Consider the following 20,133-nt stretch of genomic DNA (forward strand, 5'->3'; position numbering starts at 1 on the left):
AGGTCCTTGAAGGAGGCCATAGAGGCAACCGGGAGAGTGGGGCCCAAGCTCATTGCGGGGGAGGGGGAGATGAGAGAAGCATCGGGAAGACCCCTGGAGCCCACATGTCTTGCATACTGAGGCTCAGAGAGGCACACACTCTGCTGGCTCCGAGGGCACTGAGCAAAGGAACACACGGGCACAAGTTCATCTGCCATGGACTCTGAAAAATCCTTAGTTTTTATCAAGTTGGGCTTCTGGAGCCATGCGCTGGTGCTTATGCTAAATGGCCCTTGGGAGAGTCCCAGGCCACCAATGGATTCTCCAGATGAGGAAGAACCAGCCCAGGTGCAGAGCTGGAGGGTGAGTGAGGATGAGGCAAACCTCACCAACCCAGTGGCTGGGCACAGCAAACTGCAAGTATCTGAGACCTACTGCTTAGCTATGATCTGCCTCACTAAACCCCACAGTGACCCTGACCAGGAGACTGCGGGGAGAGGCAACTGCTGAGAGTGCCAGCTGCCAGGTCCTAGAGCTTCCGGCATCCTGACTAAGCACAACCTGACACTGGGGGCTGGGGTGATGGCCCGGCAGGCAGAGCAGTCGCCACTCAAGCCTGATGACCCAAGTTCAGATACTCAGATAAACCCACATAAACGCTGCAAGCCAAAGCTTGTGATGCCAGCCCTCTCAGGGCAAGGTGGATGTGGAGACAGGAGATCCCTGGAATCCCGTGGGCCAGGAAAGCCTGGAGGATGCAGTGTGAATGACAGGAGACCCTGACTCAAACCAAGTGAGATGCAAGGTCTGACAGCTGCGTGGTCCTCTGATCTCAGCATGCCCACACTCACATACAGGAACACACGCCACACACATACACAACACAAACGCATATCCCACAGGATCTGTGCACAGCACTCTTAAGTGGAGTCTCTTACTAGCCCCATGTTCTAGGTAATGGGAGTGGACACAGAGAGGGACAGTCACTTGTTTAAGATGAGCTGACACCTGGTATTGCTGGGATTAGAACCCAGATTCTTTGGTACCAGAGCCTACCCAGTTACCCACTAAGCTAGTGTCTTCCTTATAAGCAGGTAATTTAACAGATAAACCTGGACTATGGAACTTCTCAGAAGGAACCATTTGAGGGGGCGGGGCACAGTTAGCCTTCCTCAGAAGTGGCATGTTAAGTTGGGACAGATAGAGGGGGCAGGTGTGGCAGAGGTCAGGAAACAGAGCCTTGTAGGGGGCTGTACCAGTGCTCAGCCAGGGAGAGGTGAGTGTGTAGGAAACGGAAAGGTCAGGGTGTGAGCACGTGCATGTGCACATGCGTGTGTGCACTTATGGGAATGCAGAAGTATGTATGTGCATGCGTGTATGTGTGCTTTGGTTAGTGCATGTGTGTGCACATGTATGTGCATGCATGTGGTGGGTGTCAGGAGGTAGGTCAAAAGGCAGGCCAGTCCCACTGATATCACCTCCTCCTTAATGCTACCTGGTCCCTTTGTCAACCATTTTCTCATACAGTCACCTTTCTTCTGCCTAGCCACAGGCCTGCCTCACCTGGGCTGCAGGAGACCCAAGGCCCTGGGGCCTTCCTAAAGAAATTGCTGTGCACCCACAGGTATGTTTCAGGGGTACAAAACTTAAAGAATTGCTATGGTGATTTCCTCTTGCAATGACTCTTCTATGACCAACTTGAATAACATATAAGCCACTTGATTTCTTGGCTTCATATACTGCTGGGTATTCTACCAAGTCTGGAACACTCTTAATTCTAGAGAAGCTAACCTAGAATTCATCTTTCCATGTAATTAAATGTCTACAAACCCTACATTTCTTAATTATAAAAGCTGCATATTACATTTGGCAGCTATTTAATATAACAAGTTTTTAATTTTGATTTTACTCTCTTCTTCCTGAGGACCTTGGGGCTGCATCTCTGTGTCTGTTATGCTGTCTGGGGGCATACACGTCTGTCTGTCTGTTCAAGGTAACCATGAACGGTCCTGTAGGCTCCAGGTGTGTGTGTGTGCACACACTTGTGTGTGTGCGTGCGTGTGTGTGCTTGTGTGTAGGATATTTGCCCTGCTCTGTCACTCTCTGCCACGTTCCCCTAAGACAGGGGTTTTTCACTGGAGTTAGAGCTGGGCTGATGGCCAGCAAGCTCCTGAATTCTGTATCTAGCTGTCACAATGCTGGGGTTACAGGCATGTGAGTATAAAGCCACACCCAGATTTTTATGAGTATTGGGATTTGAACTTGGGTCCTCATGCTCACAAAGCAGGTACTCTCACCATCAAGGTATCTCTCCAGCCTGGCCCTCGCTTTTACACTGTGTAAGATGGGAGCCAGTGGCGAGTCTGAGCCGAGGGTGACATGGGTAACACAAAGCCCATGCTCACTGAAGGTTTCTGCAGTCCCCCCTAGAGCTACCTTCCCTCACTTGCCTCTCAATTTCCTTCAGGGGGAACTTCCCAGAAACACAAGGACAGACAGGTGTCCACAGCAACTCTTGGGATCCCAAATTGAGAACTCCGAGGAGGTAGTTCAAGCTAGCACCAGGGTGCCCACAAGGTGGCAGCAGAGAGTGCCAGCAAGACCCAGAGCCCTAGAGACCCATGCGAGAACCCAGCTAGAGGTTTCTAACTGTGGCCAGGGCAGTCAAGCTTTGAAAACCCATTCATTTATTCTAAACCACCCACCCTGCCTTGCTGTACGATTCTCTGGGAGGGGACGTGATTTTGCTCACGGGGAAGCACTAGGCAGGTGATGACCATACTCCTGTCCTTCTCTCCAGTTTTTCGTCCTCTCCACCTGGTCCAGAGAGACCTTGGCACTTCAGGCTCTAGCTAGGGAGGGGGTTGAACACTGAAGAGTGAGCCAGGGCCCCAGGGCGCCTGCGTATAGTTGGGTAGGATCTCAGAACCTGATGAGAAGGTTACTGATCCTGCCCCAGTCTACCTGGCTCTCCAGTTCTTCAGGACCTGGGCCTCTGTGAGCCCACACAAGGACAGGGGCTGGGCCAGGTAGTTTCTAAGTCCTTATGGAAAAGCCTTCAGGCTTGAGTTCAAGTCCCGGCACCATCTCTTACTAGCTCTAGGGCTTTGAGCTCTCAGTCCTTCTGCCAGGGGAAGGTATCACAAAGATGAGAGAGAATTCATGAGGCACCCTTGGGGTCGTGTAGGATGGGACAGGTGTTTAATCAACAGAGCTACCGAGAAAACTGTCAGAATTCATGTCCGACGAAGGACTGGCTGGGTGGCAGCTGGTTAGACATTTGGGGACCAGCCTTCTTAGATGAGGTTAAATGGGGTTCAGAGGTAGAGGGAAGAAAGGCTTACAACTGTGAATCTGAGTGTTGGGTAGAGCAAGCGGTGGGGGAGGGGCATAGGCTCTGCCAGTCTTCAGCTGCTCTTGCAAACCAGATTCTATTCTGGGGCCCAGTGTCTCTGGCTATGTTACCTTTTCTCACTTTAAGTCATATGCTGAACACAGCAGCTATACATAGGACAGACAGGTGAATGCCTGGCATCCTCTGCCAGAGGATCCCTGGGGTGAGCTTCAACCCCTTGCTGAGGCAGCCCTGGGAGCTGACAAGGGCCAGAGCTAACCAGGCCAATGGCTGCAGCGACTCAATAATAAAGGACATGGGCTGGCCCAGAATGAAACCCCAAGCTCAGGAGTCCCTGTGGCAGGCCAGGGGATCACGGTAAGAATGCATCCATCCTGGCGCATGCTATGTCTCTCCTTACCGTGGTCACGTCAGAGTCCGGAGGGGTCATCTCCACCAGGTTGATGTGGTAGGGAGCATCCTTCCAGGTAGGGTGGTTGTCATTGATGTCCAGGAGGGTGACGTTCACCTGTGGGTCACAGGGAGTGCTGTGGTCCGCTGAGGCCAACGAGGGCAAGGGCAGGGTTTGGGCACTCAAGGGTCTTAGTTCTAATAGCTCTGTCATTCTGGGGGTTTCAAGGAGAGCCTAGATTGTCAGGGACAAAGTGGACCTAGGTCTCTGCCTGAGGAGGAGGCTTAGGTGCTGTCCCACGATGGGGCAGAGAATGAATTCACCCACCTGGTCTCAATGAAGGTGACACCCAGTTGGGGGATCTGAGGGAATCCCTTGAGCCCCCCAGTCTCAGCCACAAACCAAGGTATTTCTGTGCTTACGTGCCACCAGTAAATTATTTAGGGGCTGGACTGGGATTCCTATGAGCAGGGCTGGCCTCTACAGAAGTGCACATGGCGGGGCTTGCTTTAACAGCTCCAACCAAGTGATGCCAACGCGAACCCAGATCCTCTGGCCGGGCAAGAATGGGGCAGCTTCCCAGTGTGGGTGAGGACCATGGAGCAAGGTGAGGAGAGGGGCCTTCCAGGACAAGCCCAAGGCAGGCATGAGGAAGTGGGGAAGATGTGGCTAGAGCAATGGGTCACCACTGCCATTCTTCCTCTCCTAGGGGCCCCCTGTACCCCTCACTTTCTCCATCATCTCTTCTGTCACCAGGAACTCACTTAGCCCTCAACACCCTGCCAAATTTCTCCCTCCTCCTTGAGGATCATTTGTAGTGTGGAGACCTTGATGGGCTTCTGGGCCTCCCCTGAGGGCTAGTGAGTGGCATGGTATGCAGAGGCCTGAGGCAACCTGAAGGCGAGCAGGGAGGAAGGTCCTGGCCAGCAGGGGAGGGAAGTACTCACGGTGGCAATGCCAGTTTTCTGGTTGTGGCCCACGCCCCCATCCACAGCCCGCACAATGAGGATGTATTCAGATTTGGTCTCTCGGTCCAGCAGAGATGTGGTGGTGATTTCTCCTATTGGACAGAGAGGGAGATGAGTGACATGCTGTGTAGGTGTGGGTGGAGGGTGTTGGGTGTTGGGGGACAGCGAGAAGGAAGTAGACATGGAGATATACTTGCAAGCTGCAGCTGGCCACAGTTATGGTGGCCATGGCCTCTGCAACTGCAGTGGGCCCATCTGTGTGCTTGAGAGGGCAGACACTTATGTTTTAGAGGGGACCCAAGAGCCGGGCAACAGTACCCCGTAATGGGGCAGCTCTGCAGGTGTGGGGCAGGGCCTCACAGAGTAGGAGGGCCACTTAGGCCCAGACTCATTCACAGGACACCTGTGCCTTAGGTTTGACGTTAATTTTTTCTGGCTTTATCAGTTCGTCTCGTCACTTCAGTCTCCTGTGCCTCAGTTTCCACACCTGCCTGGAAGGAAACTATGACAGGACAATTTTACAGCAGGGCCATTGTGGGGGTCATTTAACCAATGTCATGAAAAGCCCAGAAGAGCTCCAGGCTCTAGCTAGGGGTAAAGCCACCGGGACCAGTGGCAGGAGGGAGATGCCCAGGCTGGAGGTCACACGTGGTTTAGCTCGAGGCTCAGGAGTGGGCATGCAAACCTACAGTGTGCAAGCCAACAGGGTTCTGAGTTAACAGTCATAATATACTTTCCCAGTTACCCTACCCATGGTCTAATAATATCATCTGTATTTTTTTTAATAGTGTGCAAACAAGTTATTAACAGACCCATTCAAAATAAACTATAATTTCGGTCAGTTGCTTTTGGCCTTTCTTTGTTTTCCAGCATCACTGGGATTCCGATGCCACCTTGGTAGCCTTTTATTTTCTTTTGGTGTGGACGTACATATGTGTGTGTTTTCATGGTGAAGGTACTAAATGACAGCCTTGAATGCTGCATCCCCGTCCATCTTGGTTTTAGAAGCAGGACCTCCCACAGAGACACGGGACTAAGTGATTAGACTAGGCTGGGTGGCTAGTGATGCCCGAGGATCCATTTGTCTCTGTCCCCACAGCGCTGGGATGACAAGCACATGGCACCATGCCTGGCATTTTTATGTCGGTTCTGGGGATTGAACTCTGGTCCTCCCGCTGTGTGACAAGCACTTGACCAACTGAGTTGTCTATCTCCTAGCCTGTTGGTAATTGTATACCAGCAAGTGTTTGACAAACAGCTCCTCAAAAGAAAACAGAAGCCACTTATTGATTTCAGTGGTATAAATACTCCCCTCAGGGCCATACCAAGTCACTAACTCCATGGCCTTGACTATGGCATTCTCGGAGCAGCTGTGAACCAGCAGATCCGAGCACATCACTAGGACCTGGCCATGCCCCAGCTGCAGGGGATGGCATCTACTTTGAGAACAAAGACCCAGATTTGAATTTTCTTAGAGCCTTCCTGGGATGGGTGTCCCCGAGGAGGAGACTGAACCTCTTTGAGACTCAGTTTCTTTCTCATCTGTCAGAAGGCACTCAAATGCCTTCCGCCTTCAGGTCAGAGCTGTTGCAAAGACAGAGGGTAGGGCTAGGGAATGGCTCCATCGGTGAAGTAACTGCCGCGCAAGTCTGACAACCCAAGTTTAATCCCCAGGACCCATGTTAAAGCCTGGCATGGCAGCATGTCTTTGGAACCCCAAGGCTTTGGGGAAGGCAGAGACAGGAGGATCCTGGGAGCTCACTGGCCAGTCAGGGTGGCTGAGGCAATGAGCTCTAGGTTCCCAGGTTCAGTGGTTCAAAAGGAACCAGAGGTGAAACTCCTACTGTTTAGAAACTGATCATTTCCTTCCGGTAAGACCAGTGGTTCTCAGCCTTCCTGATGCTGCGACCCTTTAATACGGTTCCTCATATTGTGGTGACCCCCAACCATAAAATTATTTAGTTGCTACTTCATAACTGTAATTTTGCTACTGCTATGAATTGCAATGAAAATTTCTAATATGGAGGGTATCTGATACTTGACCTCCGAAGGGGTCACGACTCACAGGTTGAGAACTGATGCAATAGACTGAAAGAGTTTCCGAAGGCAGGTGGGGATTTACGTGGTACCCATCTTTTTGTTCCCATTGTCTGAGCTGTGTGACATGGAGCAAGCTACTTAACATCTCTGTGCTTGGTTTCCTTCTTTCATAAAACAAGGGCATTGGGATAGCTGGTTCCACAAGGCTCCCCTCATACTGCTATTTCCCTCCCTGACACAGTCACCTGTCCTGGGTTGAGCAGGGAGCCAGGGTTGGAGGACAAGGCAACGAAGGTGCCATAGCCATAGACCATAGACTGGCTAAGGTCTGCCAAGAGAGCCACGCTCCTCACTGGGTGGTATCAGTTAATGAACGGGTAGGGCTAGGAACAATTTAATCTGTACAAAGTTTTAAATATGAACTTGTATTCATGATAGATGGCCTTTCACATCTGGGAAATTAGACTCAATTAATGCCACCACTGTGTAGCAGGCCTGACTAATATGACCAAGAACCTCAGGGGGAAAACGTTTCCATCTTTGGGGAGAGCACATGCTAAGGCAGCAGAAAACGTCAGGGTCCTCACCATAGGCCCTAGGGTGGAGCTGGAGTCTCCAACCTGCAGCGGGTTGTAGATGGGTGGCAAGATATAGTTCAAATACAGCTCTATGGATCCCAAAAGTTAACATTTGAGCTCTGGGGTCAGCTGGTCAAGCGCTGAGAGACCTCAGTCCAATTTTTAGCTAGGCTCTACCTCAGTTTCCTCATCTGGAAAATTTGGGGGTGACACTGGAAGAGAAATGAGCTCGTGCTGGACAGTTGGTTAATAAATGGTGCTGATCACAACCCCAGAGAACCTAGACAACAATGAGGACCCTAAGAGAGACATACATGGATCTAATCTACACGGGAAGTAGAAAAAGTCAAGATCTCCTGAGTAAATTGGGAGCATGGGGATCATGGGAGAGGATAGAAGGGGAGGGGAGAGGAAGGGAGGAGAGCAGAGAAAAATGTAGAGCTCAATAAAATCAATAAAAAAATTAAACGGTGCTGAGATACCATCTGTAGGTTCCATATCTGCAGATTAAACTCTCTGTGGATCAAAAATACTTTAAAGATCACGTCTGGATCAAGCATGTAGGGATTCTTTTTTTCTTGCCACTATTCCTCATACAATATGGTGTCACAGTTTGCTTGCTTGTTTGTTTTGTGAATGGAGGCCTCATGTGGCTAGGGTGCCTGGGGCTTGCTATGTAGCTGAGGATGACTTTGAACTCTGACCTTCCTGCCTCTACCTCCTGAGTGCTAGATTACAGGCCCGTGCCACCCCACCTGGAATGGAATCCATGGCTTCATGTGTAGTAGGCAGGCACTCTGCCAACTGAGGTATCTCTAGCTCTGGGACAGTCGTGTGTGTGTGTGTGTGTGTGTGCGCGCGCTCACACACACACACACACACACACACACACACTCAAATGCAGTTGTGCATGTCCCACCACAAACTTGTGGAGAGAGCAACTTTGGGTGTCAGTCCTGACTTGCTACCTTGTTTGAGATAAGACCTCTAGTTTGCCGCTGTGTAGCCCAGGCTGGCTCGTCCATAAACTACATTTTCCAGTCTTTGCCTACAATCTCCAAGCAGGAGCACTAAGTCTACAGACACACGTTACCGCATCTGGTTCTGGGGATGTGAACCTACATTCTCACATGGCACAGCAAGCGCTTCACCATGATGACATCGCCCCAGCCCTGTGCTGGCTTTTTACACAGCACATACATCATATGTGGTGTTCTTAGTGACTGAGATGACTTAAGGGTGCTGAGGGTATGTGTGGGCTGTATGCAAACCTGTACCATTTTTCCCTGATGGAGGGCAACACTTTGCTGTCCCTGGGATTTGTGAAACCCACCCTGTGCAGATTCTGAGGCATGACTGTTGCTTCTAGAAATGTGGTTTGCCAAGGAAGGTGTTCTGGGAGTAGGAGGAAGGCCCAGGGTGGAAGGAGAGACTCAGGTGACTCCTGTCCTTGTTCCTGTACATAGCAACACCAGCCATCTGCTCCCAGAGCTTTGAGAATAAGGGCACAGAGGAGTTGTAAGGCCAACCTTGATCCAGGAGTCATGAACAACAGAAGGTCCTGCTGGGCTACTGACTACCTGTGGCAGGGATGGCAATAGCCCTGGAGTTCTTGCTCTATACACAGGGTAACCTGTTGCTGAACGGTGACCACTAGGCAGGGACTCTGCTCCCAGGCTTTCTAGCAGTGAGGTTTCCCCTGCCTGCTTGTGTGTGAGGATGACAGATTCATCTTTAGGGCCTAGCCTGTCAGAGTCACCTTGGACAATGTCCCTTGTATGTTTTCTCATTTTTCAGTGAACTTGGAGCCACAACATGGAAGGAACCTGGGTTTAGAATTGTCATGTGAAAGGCTATCCACTGAACATCTACCCACAATGTGGTATGTTCCCACTGTTCTGAGTCCCTGCGAGTCTGGGATAAACCGGTTGGCATCTGGAGTTCCCTTAAACTTACAGAAATGAGCCCCTAGGAGAAAGTGATCTGCATGCCCATGCAGATGACCTGGACCCCAAGATGACCAAACTTTATTCTTCCTATATCTCAGCACGTTCCAAATGAGTACAAGGGGCCCCCAATTCTCCCTAGGCATGGCTGAACAGCCTGGGCTCTTGCCTTTTTCACCTACTTCCCCTCTGAGCTTCAAGGAGGAGAGGAAGTTAGTGAGAGTTGTACAAAGAGTCTTAGAGTCACCCAGGATGAACAGGGAGCTACAAAAGGGAGCCCCAGATGAATATACAAAAGAAAACAACAGCAGTGATTTTGCCCTGTACTTCTACAGGCTGATTTTGGGTGTGCTCATTATACTAACCATCTAGTGCACACAAAAGCTCAAAGGTGACACTGGAGCATATGAAGAGGAGCCCAGGTTTAAGACCCAAGTGGGCAGCCAACACAGAGGATACTTGGGGATAGCACATGTCCCTGAAGAGTGGCGTGTGTCAGCTATTTGGAAAACAAGCAACTTTAGACACTCTTTACCCTTGTGAGGCAAGGTTTGGTGGACATGTTTGTGGTGACAATACATTGGGTAAGATGGGTGATTAACACCGAAGTGAATATTTCAGAGGTAAAATCAAAGCCCATTTGTTCTTAGCAGCATGGGAAGAGACTGTGGTCCCTGGCTGGCCCAGAAAGGGCAGCCTGGCAGCACAGAGCAGCAGGTCTGGGGTGGGGGGCGGTACTCACCAGAGCGGGCATTGATGCGGAACTGCGAGGACCCTTCCAGTGAGTAGATGATGGATTCCTGCCCGTACTCCCGTGAGCGGTCCAGGTCCGTGGCATTTAGGAACAGCACTGTGGCTCCTTTAGGAAGACAAAGAGGTAGGAGGTTGCTCTTCTGACCCCCAATCCCTGGAGTCACATTCCAGACCTTCTAGGGGCCAAGCCTCAAGGAACTGGAGAGCATATAGATGGGTGTCCCAGGGCTGAGTGGACTCAGGTCTCCACAGAGGTGAGATGGGTTCTGGGATAGGGTCCTCTCCTCCCCCAGACACATGGCCCAGCCTCCAACAGCTCAAGCTGCTTCCTGACCTTGCCCAGCTGTCCTGTGGATCAAGCCGACCCAGATCTACCAGCTTTCAAAGAAACCAAGTGCCCAATTAAATTATTCTACGTTTACTATACCCAATTTTTGTCCTTTTTAAAAATCTTATTCATAGCAGAATTTATACAAGACTATATTTTCTCGTTAATGTCCAGTGAAGGTCTTTGCCTTTCACTCCCTTTCCATCCACCTAGGATCCTGGGTTTAGAGAGGGGTTGACTATCCCCATAGTCCTGGCCAGACCCCCACAAGTGACTTGTCCTAAGGGTATGCTCATCTAGGCTCTGGGCTGCAGCACCCTCCTGCTCTTGGGAGCAGTCAGAGGTTGGGTAAAACCTCCGTGGCCTCCAGAGTCCCTCAGTCACTTCCTCTGCAGATAATCCAACAGGGGTCTGCCTGTGGGGCTTCTGGGAAGGCTCCCTGAAAGATGTATACAGGTGCCTGGTACTGGTGGCAGCTAGGACTAGAAGTCTTCATGAAGAGGATGGATAAGTCAGACCCCTTCCCAGAGGCCAGGGCTTCAGGTGTGCTCTTTGGTTCCAGGGACATGGAGTTAGGAAGAGAGTTGGCGTCATATTCAAAGACCTTTGCCGAATGCCCAGGAGGATAGGGCTTTATCCTCCTGGCTTTTAGCAGGGATAATCTTTAGGGGATGCTGGATACAGGAATGTGGGTAGGCACAGCCTGCCACCCAGCTCACTCATCCTCAGACACTAGAGAGATACCTGGAGGCTCTGCTTAGATCCCGATACATGGAAAGGCACCCCCAGCTCCAGCTGTATTGATTTCAACTGGCTCTAAGTTCAGCTGTCCTGGATACTCAGGACATCCCCTCCTCTACATGGCTGCTCAGAAATCTCTGTGGTATGCAGGTCCCCCGAGGAGAGCACACTTGGAGGGGAAGGAGAAGCTGTCAGCCTGCCCCCCAAGGAAAGGAACCCACACATGGAGCTTGTGGTGCTGGCTCACGCTGGGTCTTCCATTCTTAGGCTCATATAGAAAATCCTTCAAGGCCACCCCTCAAAATCACCCCACCAAAAGTCATGGCTCCTGGGACCTGCCTCATGGTACCAAGTTTCCGAACTCAGATTCTTTCATCAAGACTGTATAATTAATCATCTGTTATTCTCGTCCCACTAAACCGGCTGCAGGTAAACACGACCCAGTGCCCAGTGGAGGCTCTGCACACAGTAGTAGCAATAACCAGACATCCCCAAAGACAGCCCTGATTTGTCATAGAGGCCTGGGAAGTTGACAAGGCTGTAGGTCTCGCAAACGCATGTACCAAGGCTGCAGCCGCCTGTTTACGGGCTTTCTGCCCTGGCCCCAGCTATACCTGCCATGATGTTCTCCACCACGGAAACGAAGTAGGCAGGCTTGCTGAAGGTAGGGGGGTTGTCATTCTCATCCTGGAAGGGAAGCACACAGATCAATCAATCAGTGTATCTCGGAGGTACCTGGCCAACTGTCCAAAGTGGGAACCAAGGGGTCTGTTTGGGCTGGCTGGCCCTGTGGGCCTCTGGCCTCTATGTGTCACCAGTGGCTAGAGATTGTGAAGGCCAGCAGTCCCTCTGGAAGGTCATGTTGAAGCAAATCAGACAACATGCTAGGGTTGGGAAGGAATAGTATGGGATCCAGAGACAGGTACTAAATAAGACAGCAGTCAGCTTGCCCACAGCTCCCAGTCTCCCGCCTTCCAGCTGCACTCCAAGCTTGCTCCAGAAGCCGAGTCCCCATGCTCCCATGCAGCGTCCACTTGACCCTCCCTCCCAGGTGAGTCAAGACATAGAGAAAGGGTCTAGAAATTCTGCTAAGATGAAGGGAAAGGGTGGGAGAGATGGTTCAGTGGTTAAGAGCACTGGCTACTCTTCCAGAAGATCCAGCTTCAATCCCAGCATCACAACTATCTATAACTTCTGTTCCAGCAAAGCTGATGTCTTTTCCTGACCTCTGTAGGCACTAGGCACACATGTGGTACATAGACATTCATGCAGGCAACACACCCATTCACATAAAAAATTTAAATTAAAAAGTGAGGGGAAAGGCACGTCTACACCAAAGACGCTAAAGTGTGCAGGGGTGGGCAGTGTTGAGGCTATTCCCAGAGTCAAGGCTCCAGCCCTGGACTGGCTGTAAATGGGGTTAGACAGACACCCCGATCACACATGAACACCAGTTTCTCACCCTCTGTCCCCACCTGGCCTGCAGCCTGGCACCTGCCAGTTCTGGAGCATGTCTTCCTCTGGCCCACCCTGTAGTGGCTAGGGATGGGGGTGGAAGCCTGGCTGTGGGGCTGGACCAGGTAGGGATGAGCCCTGCTGTGGTGGGAACCAGAGCCAGGTGCAGCCCACAGCTCCTCCACCAGCTAAACTCTTCCATCAGAGGAGCGAGCCTTCCTGCCTTTGAGACTCTCACCATAGCCAGCTACTTCTGCAATCGCTCACCAAGAATTCCTCCCAGTTGCCCTCTTCACTGAAGACTGCCTAGCTCCCTTGGCTCCATGCTTCCCTCCTCAGCTCAACAGAGCAGCGAGAAACTCAGGAACTGGCTGAGTGCCCCTCTCCCACTCCACCGCCCCCATCGCAATGTTCAGTGGGTCCCACGACTAGATCCTCAGAGCTCAGGGAATGGGGAGGGAGGTATGGGGACTCTTTCTGAACTCTTTTGCTACAATTCCTTCTGCATGAGCAAGCCAGGGAGGGATGGGACAAAGCTGCCTGGCTCTCCTCTCCTTGGGACTATAGACAACCTCAGCCTGCTGCATGGTGAGTTCCCAGAATCAATGGGAACTCAATGTCTCCCAAATCCGTTTACTACTCTGTCCTGCATACAGGTTCACTCTCTTCCCAAAAAAACTGGGTGTCTCAAGGCTCTCCTGACATCCAGTGTCCCCACAGGCCACTTGGGACTCACCCAGGCTCCTGGCGAGGGCTCAAGAGCTTTGGGTGCACACATACATTGAGACTTCTGCTCGGCTGCATTGAGCAATGCCGAGAATGTCAGCGACAGAGCACGAGGCAGAAACTTATTAGCGGTGATATTTCCCCGGATTCTGGCGCTGCGCTCGCTATTAGTTCTAATTCAGTGGCTCCCTCTATAAAAGCTTATTGTCCCCTAATGGGAAATCTACAAACCGAGTTTGACTTCTTTATTAAAAACCAACAAGCAGCAGACGAGAAGGAATCACCTGGCTCCTCTCACCTGCCCCTCCTTGCCCAAGCCTGAAGGTGTTCCATCGCCTCTCCCCGTGCCAGTCTGTGTGGGAAGACCTCCGCCAATTATTCAATGAAAGCTGTTTCGGTTATTTTTTTTTTTCAGACAAGAGAAAATCCTTTTGGCCAAGGGAGGAGGCAGCTTAGCAGAGTGACAGCTACTTAAGAATCACCCACGTGCAAAATCTAGCCGAAGGCGGTGACCTTTTCAAGTGTGGTCCTTAGACACGAGTGACTACGCTGTCCAAACGCCCTGCCTGGGAGCCAGAGCCCATTCTCTCAGAGCCATGGGGGCACCTGTCTTTGTTGTCGGCTGCTCCCGCTGTCAGATGGCTGGGGTAGACTCAAGGGAAGTGCAGACCCCTGAGGGCTCTGCTGACAGTACCAGGGGGATGTGAAAGAGGGGGCCCCTCTGTTCAGTTGGGGCTCACTAGCTTGCCTAATGGAGAGTGGTGGAGCTTGCTCTCACCCCCAACATGGAGTGTCTCCTGCCTGGGATTGGGGCAGGAAGGCTGTTACTCAAACTTTCATTTCAACATGGAAAAAGGCTAGCCCAGTTCTTGGCCTTCTACTTCCTGTTTGCTCTGGTCCCCAGGAGGGGCTGAGGCAAGAAGAGAAGAGGCCATGTCAGGTCTCTTCAATGAGTCTCAGACAGCAGAGTAGAGTCTGGGTTAGCCAGGTGATGCCCAGTGTGGCCCCTTAACAGGAAGCAGCAACAGTCCACAGTCCACCCCAGCAGGGGGTCACAAGAGGGCAGAATTTTGGCCCTCATCAGGACCACTAGGTGAGAACTGCGCTTTGGTTACTCTATTTTGGTTTATTGAGATAGGGTATCAATTTATAGCCCCAGGCTAGCCTGGAATCGACTCTGTAGCGCAGGCTGATCTTGAACTCATGACTATCCTCCTGCCTCAGCTTTTCAGGTTATAGGCATGAGCTCTAAGAACCACACTTTATTTGATAAGACACCACTGGCTCAGTTAATCCTATTCACGGGGTAGAGGTGGGGTCTCTGAAAAGTACTGGGCTCAGTCACATGTGGATGAGGATGCCTTAATCTTCCCAGCCTGTGACTATGGAGAGAAAAAATGTCAGTCAGATGTTCCACAGGTACAGGGGTTCAATTCCAGCTCGGTCACCGGTAAGCATAAGGAAGCAGGGGCATTTCTCTCCACTTCTTTCCTCGGCTTCCTCTGCCAAGGGCCTAGAAGAAACTGTGCGTCAGGAAGCCTTGGCTCCATAGTGGAGCCTGGGGGCAGTTCACTTTTCACTGTGCCTACCTCTTTAACCTGCCTTCCTAACCCCCCTTGTTCTAGTGAGTGTCAAATGTCAACTTGGCACAGCCTGGAGTCATCTGATTGAGTCTCAGTCAAGAGACCAGCCTGTGGCCCTGTCAGAGGGACTGTCTTGAACCACGGTTGATATGGAGATGACCCAGCTGATTGTGGGTGGCACCAGCCCTAGGCAGGTGGGCCTGGGCTGTATAAAAAAAGCTAGCGAAGGCCTGGCAGTGGTGGCACATGCCTTTAGTCCTGGAAACTTATGAGGCAGAGGCAGAGAGATCTCTGTGAGATCGAGGCCAGCCTGGGCTACAGAGTGAGTACCAGGAACACCAGGACTGTTACACAGGGAAACCCTGTCTTGAAAAATCAGACAGAGAGAGAGAGAGAGAGAGAGAGAGAGAGAGAGAGAGAGAGAGAGAGAGAGAGAGAGAGGAAGCTAGCTGAGCATGATCCTTAAGTGAGCCAGAGGACAAGCTAACATGCAGTGCGCCTTCATAGTTTCTGCATAATTTCCTGCCTTGACTTCCTCTCAGTGATGGACTGTGACCTGGAAGTGTAAGCCAGATAAACCCTTTCCTCCCCAGGAAGGCTTCCTTTTGTTTTATCAAAGCAGCAGAACAAAACTGCCATCCTTACCCCTCCTAGCTCCCTGTCCCAAAGCCTAGAGGGTCCTGCTCAGCATGCCCCTACTCTCCAGGGCAGGCTGGGCATTCTGCTGTCGGCAGGACAAGTGTCCGTCCTGCCATCTGTGATGATGGGCAACATGCCAGGGGTTGCCTGTGTGGTCTCAAGCCCATCTCGTGGTAACACAGAGACAGGCACCATGATTGTCCCCATGTACGGATGAGAAAGCGGAGCGGCAACAAGCCCAGAACACACAGTGGGTAGCGGAGGCAGGTTATCAGTCCCACACCCTCAGGAAGAGCTGTGCTTCTCCGTCATTCCATGTCACTTGGGGATGTGGCCCCAGTATCTGTCACTCCCTTCCGTTCCCCAGGCTTCATGTGCCTCAGATGCAGACAGAATGCCCAGCAGGGGGTGGTGAGTGGGAGAGAAGCCTGGGTGGGTCAAAGGTCAATGTGGGTCAATGTATGACTCTGAGGAGGGCCAGGTTGGTGATTATGATCAAGATGGGAAACAAGGCTAGGCTGAGAGGCATGGTCAGGGTCAGGTCATGTGATGAGCACTAGACAGGGTCATCACTACTGGGGCACATTCTGGCTCTTTGGTGCTACCCTGTTGGGTTAAGGCAGAAGGTTGTGGGTTCAAGATAAGCCAGTGTTATAGGACTCCCACGAGACCCCACTTCTCCTTTGCCATTCTCTGAGGTAAAATCCTGACCCTCTGAAGGCCCCTGAGCTGTCCCTATCTCTGCATAGACCCCCTTCCCAGTCACCCCAGCATCCTGCTCCCATGTGCCTGCCCCCGGGGAGATTTCTCATGCACCACTGAGAGTTCTCATCACCTCAACTCCACCCTGGTCAGTCAGGAAGTAGCGTCTCCTGTCCTGACGAGACTTGTCTGCTAGGAAGCTGGTCCCAGCCTCAGGCTGATTAAAGGGCTGGTGTGAGGCTGCCCCAGAGGCTGCCTGGAGCTGGCTGTGACAGGAAGGTCAGTTGCAAGCCGGCTGTGGGGAGCTTTCTGAGCTGGTGTTCCACGCACCCTCCACCCGGTATGTCCCAACTGATAGCCTGATTGAATTCTCCAGAGCACTAGCAATCCCACCCACGTTCACCCACCCTCTGTTGCAAACAGGGAGGGACCAGGCCAGTGCGTGCTCAGGTGTGTGTTGGGGGGGTGGGGTCCCAGGAGAAGACCTGTGGGCCCTGCTGTCAGGCCATGCTGTGTCCCTAGCGTGGCCGGGGGAGCGGCACATGGCAAATGAGCCAGTGCAGAGATGGATTCAGGCGCTGATAATTTCAGACAGGAAAGCGCTGAGGTGTGTTTGATATTCATGTCAGACAGGCGGCGGATTGCGCTCAGGCCCCTTTCTATATCCAGAGAACCAGAGAGAGAGAGAGAGGAGGGATAAAGGAAGAGAGGGACAAAGAGGGACAGGGAAGAGGAACAGCGACCTTCCCATCATTCTCTTGGACTTCATGGAATGTGGCTTCTGAGGAAGGGGTCCTCCACCATCCCCCTTTGTCTCCCCAGCCTTGCTTTCCAGAATGGATCACAAGGCTTCACGCGGAGCCAATGCATTTATCTCTCACTGAGCTCCAGAGCCCTGGGTCTCTCTGGCCATGCGCGCAGGTGCCTCTGCAGCTGAAGCAATGGCACAATGTGCTGGGAGCAGGATTTAGGACAGTTGCAACTGTGGGGACACAGTCCTTTCCCACCAGGCAGAGATGACAACTCCAAGAAGCATTCACCACCCCTCACCCTGGAAATGAAAGGCCAGTGTCCCTGGATACTTACAAACACCTCAATGGTGACAGGGACAGTGCTGTAGAGAGGCGGGCTGCCAGCATCCTTGGCCATGACTGTTAGGTATATCAGTCCATTGGGTATCTGCTCGTAATCCAGTGGGCGGCTCACGCTGATCACTGGAACAGCAGGAACAAGGGCGTTAGCAAGCAGAGTCCAGCTGCCTGGGTGCAGAGCTCCCCTTGGGTCCTGGACCTTCCTTGATTTAGTGACTGCCAGCGCTACGCTGTGCTGCGCACACCAACAGGTCACTATTGTGTAACTAGACAACTTTGCCATCATTCCTCTGGACGCCATAGAACATGGCTGCTGGGGAAGAGTCCGCCACCATTTTCCATTTCTTTAGATGGAGACTAGGCCCTCAGTGAAAGCCTGGGAGGTAGTCACACAGACCTGCCCACGGGACAGTGAGGTTCATCCAATGTGCCTCCTCATGAACTCTAGTCACCTCAGGCTTCCTGCTGTACCTGCACGGTTGGCCATGGGCCTAACTAAGACACAGAGAAAGGTCTGCCTGGTGTACGCTAGCTCTTGGCTTTGGGGAGATATGACCTCTGGCCACATCCTACTCCAGCCACAGGGGCCCAGCAGCTTCCAGAAAAGTGCAGGGTGTATGGGAGTTGTAGGGTGCCCCCACCCCTGAAGGGGCCATGACTGCAAGGGGCCCACCACCCCTCTTCCCAGCTGGGCCCTTTACCCTGCCCCCTCGCACCTCCATAGCCTTCATAGACACTGATGTCGAAGTAGCTGCCGAAGGCGGATGCGTTGACGATGCTGTAGGTAATCTGGTTGTTGGGAGGGGAGTCTTCATCTGTTGCCTGGAAGGAACGGGGCAGAAACAGCCCAGTGAGCTTACCAAAGATGTGGGGCCAGAACAGCGTGGTGGAGAAGCAGCCCAGCTCCTCTTGGCTCTTCTTTGGATGGTGTAGCTCAGGTCACCTCCTGGCCCAGAACCTCAGGGACCTTCTTATTCCTCAAAAGGAACCCACTCTCTGGCTCCTGGAAAAACCCTGTTCTCTCCACTTGTGGGCACAAAGGTGGGCTGGAAAATGGAGCTGGCTCTTCCAGGGGATGCCTGGCATATCAATGTCCCATATTCTCTGTTCCAGCCCCAACACCTCACATCATAGATGGCTCCCCCAGAGATAAGACTGCTACGACTGCTATTCAGTTTGTCCCCAAAAGTTCATGTGTTAATGGCTTGGTCCTCAGGGTGGGTAGCATTAACAGGTAGTGGAACTTTGAGGGGTGGGGCCTCGTGGGAGGTGGTTATATCATTGGAGGTTCTGCCACCAGCATGAATTAATGTTTTTTTTTAAGGGACCCTGATCAAGATCAAGTTACTATAGAAAAAGCATGCCTGACCTTGAATCTGTCCTGCTTCCTATCTAGCTGTGTGAGCTTCCTTGCCTGATCCACTCACGATGCTGTCTACAACACTGTGAGGGAGCCAAGGGGCCCTAAGCCGAGGTCCAATTGATGGGCACACACAGCACTTTGCTTCCTTTATAAAGTATGCAGCCTCTGCTACTGCACTCCAGCAACAGAAAACAGGTCAAGACTGGGGTCCTTGGGTATCCTGCTAGCGCCCTCATGCCCACTATAAGTTCTTATAATTGCTGCTTGCAATTAGTTCATGGGCCTATGTGTGCAGGGCCCTCTGGCTCTTGAGTGCAGCAGCATGCCTGGCTTGGTACACGGTCGGTTCCTATTAAACGCTTGTTGCTTGTAAGTAAGAAGGGAAGCAAATATTCAGAAAGAGACAGGGATCCTTCTTCCTTTGACTGTGGGGACCTCTTTCTAGAGTGTCTCTGACTTTAGAGAGCCTTCAGGGCTTTCCAGCGTGCTGGCTGTACTTGGGGCCAAGTCAAAGGGAAGGGCAGGGTCTTTGGGGAAATCATGGCAGGCTAGGTGGCTCATACCTTTGTGCACCCATGCCTACTCTCCACCCTTGCCTTCATCGCCATTTGTTTCAAAAACAAGCTCCAAGGAGAGAGCCTGGGTCCTATCACTTTGGTTCTGAGGATGGGGAAACGGTGAGGGGACATGAAGTCTCTGGTTAGAGATCACTGCTGTGCGTTAGGGACTTGCTGCAGGGGACTTAGGCAGAACAGAACCTCATTTCAGGTGGGCCCCGCTCTCTCCCCACAGGCTGTGCCTTCCCTGCCCATCTCTCCCTTGCTTCTCCTTTTGTGGTTTCTGTGGCTACTTTATGTGTGTGTGTACATTCTCAAGTATGTGTGTGCACATGTGTGCAGATACATGTGCACCTGTGTGAGTGTGTGTGGAGGCCAGAGGTTGACATCACGTGTCATTTTTCACTGTTTTTTGCCTTATCTTTTGGGAGAGAGTCTCTCTCTCCACCCATCCCCTTGGTGTTTTTCAGACAGAGTTTTTCTGTCCCTGGCTGTTCTGGGGCTCACTCTGTAGACCAGGTTGACTTCAAACTCACAGAGATCCGCCTGCCTCTGCCTCCTGAATGCTGGAATTAAAGGCGTGTGCTACCACCTCCCAGTGAGGGTCTTTCTCACTGAAATTGGACCTTGTCAATCAGCTAACATGGATCTTCCTGTCTCCCCTCCTCCGCACTGGGATCACAGGTGTGAGTCAGTTTTGACAGGGACATTCAGGACTGAACTCAGGTCCTCATATTTGATGGCAGGCCCTTTTCTATTGAGCCATCTTACCACACTAATGGTGGTCTTGCAATGGGACTGACACCCCATCCTATGGCCTCAAAAGGGGCATTGGGAGTGTCTTTAGGCTAAATGGCCTGACATCTGGGTTGAGGCAAACACGTTGAATGCATTCCTTCTGGGTCTCTAGGGGCAGGAGGTGATGCTCAGAGGAGCTC

At 51.9% G+C, this 20,133-nt stretch overlaps 1 protein-coding gene across 1 annotated transcript in view; it reads right to left on the reverse strand.

Annotated features, from left to right (window-relative positions):
• The window catches only part of LOC130890399 (cadherin-23), a 275,653-nt gene that overhangs the window by 32,648 nt on the left and 222,872 nt on the right, over nt 1-20,133 (reverse strand). The window contains exons 17-22 of the mRNA XM_057794329.1: nt 17,992-18,097; nt 17,271-17,398; nt 11,694-11,766; nt 10,000-10,116; nt 4,673-4,785; nt 3,735-3,842 (exon numbers count right to left, since the gene is read on the reverse strand). Of these exons, the coding sequence (XP_057650312.1) occupies nt 3,735-3,842; nt 4,673-4,785; nt 10,000-10,116; nt 11,694-11,766; nt 17,271-17,398; nt 17,992-18,097 (645 nt within the window). The remainder of the gene's footprint in view (nt 1-3,734; nt 3,843-4,672; nt 4,786-9,999; nt 10,117-11,693; nt 11,767-17,270; nt 17,399-17,991; nt 18,098-20,133) is intronic.

This window comes from Chionomys nivalis, chromosome 19 (assembly GCF_950005125.1).
Source record: "Chionomys nivalis chromosome 19, mChiNiv1.1, whole genome shotgun sequence".
In the NCBI taxonomy this organism is placed as follows: Eukaryota; Metazoa; Chordata; class Mammalia; order Rodentia; family Cricetidae; genus Chionomys; species Chionomys nivalis.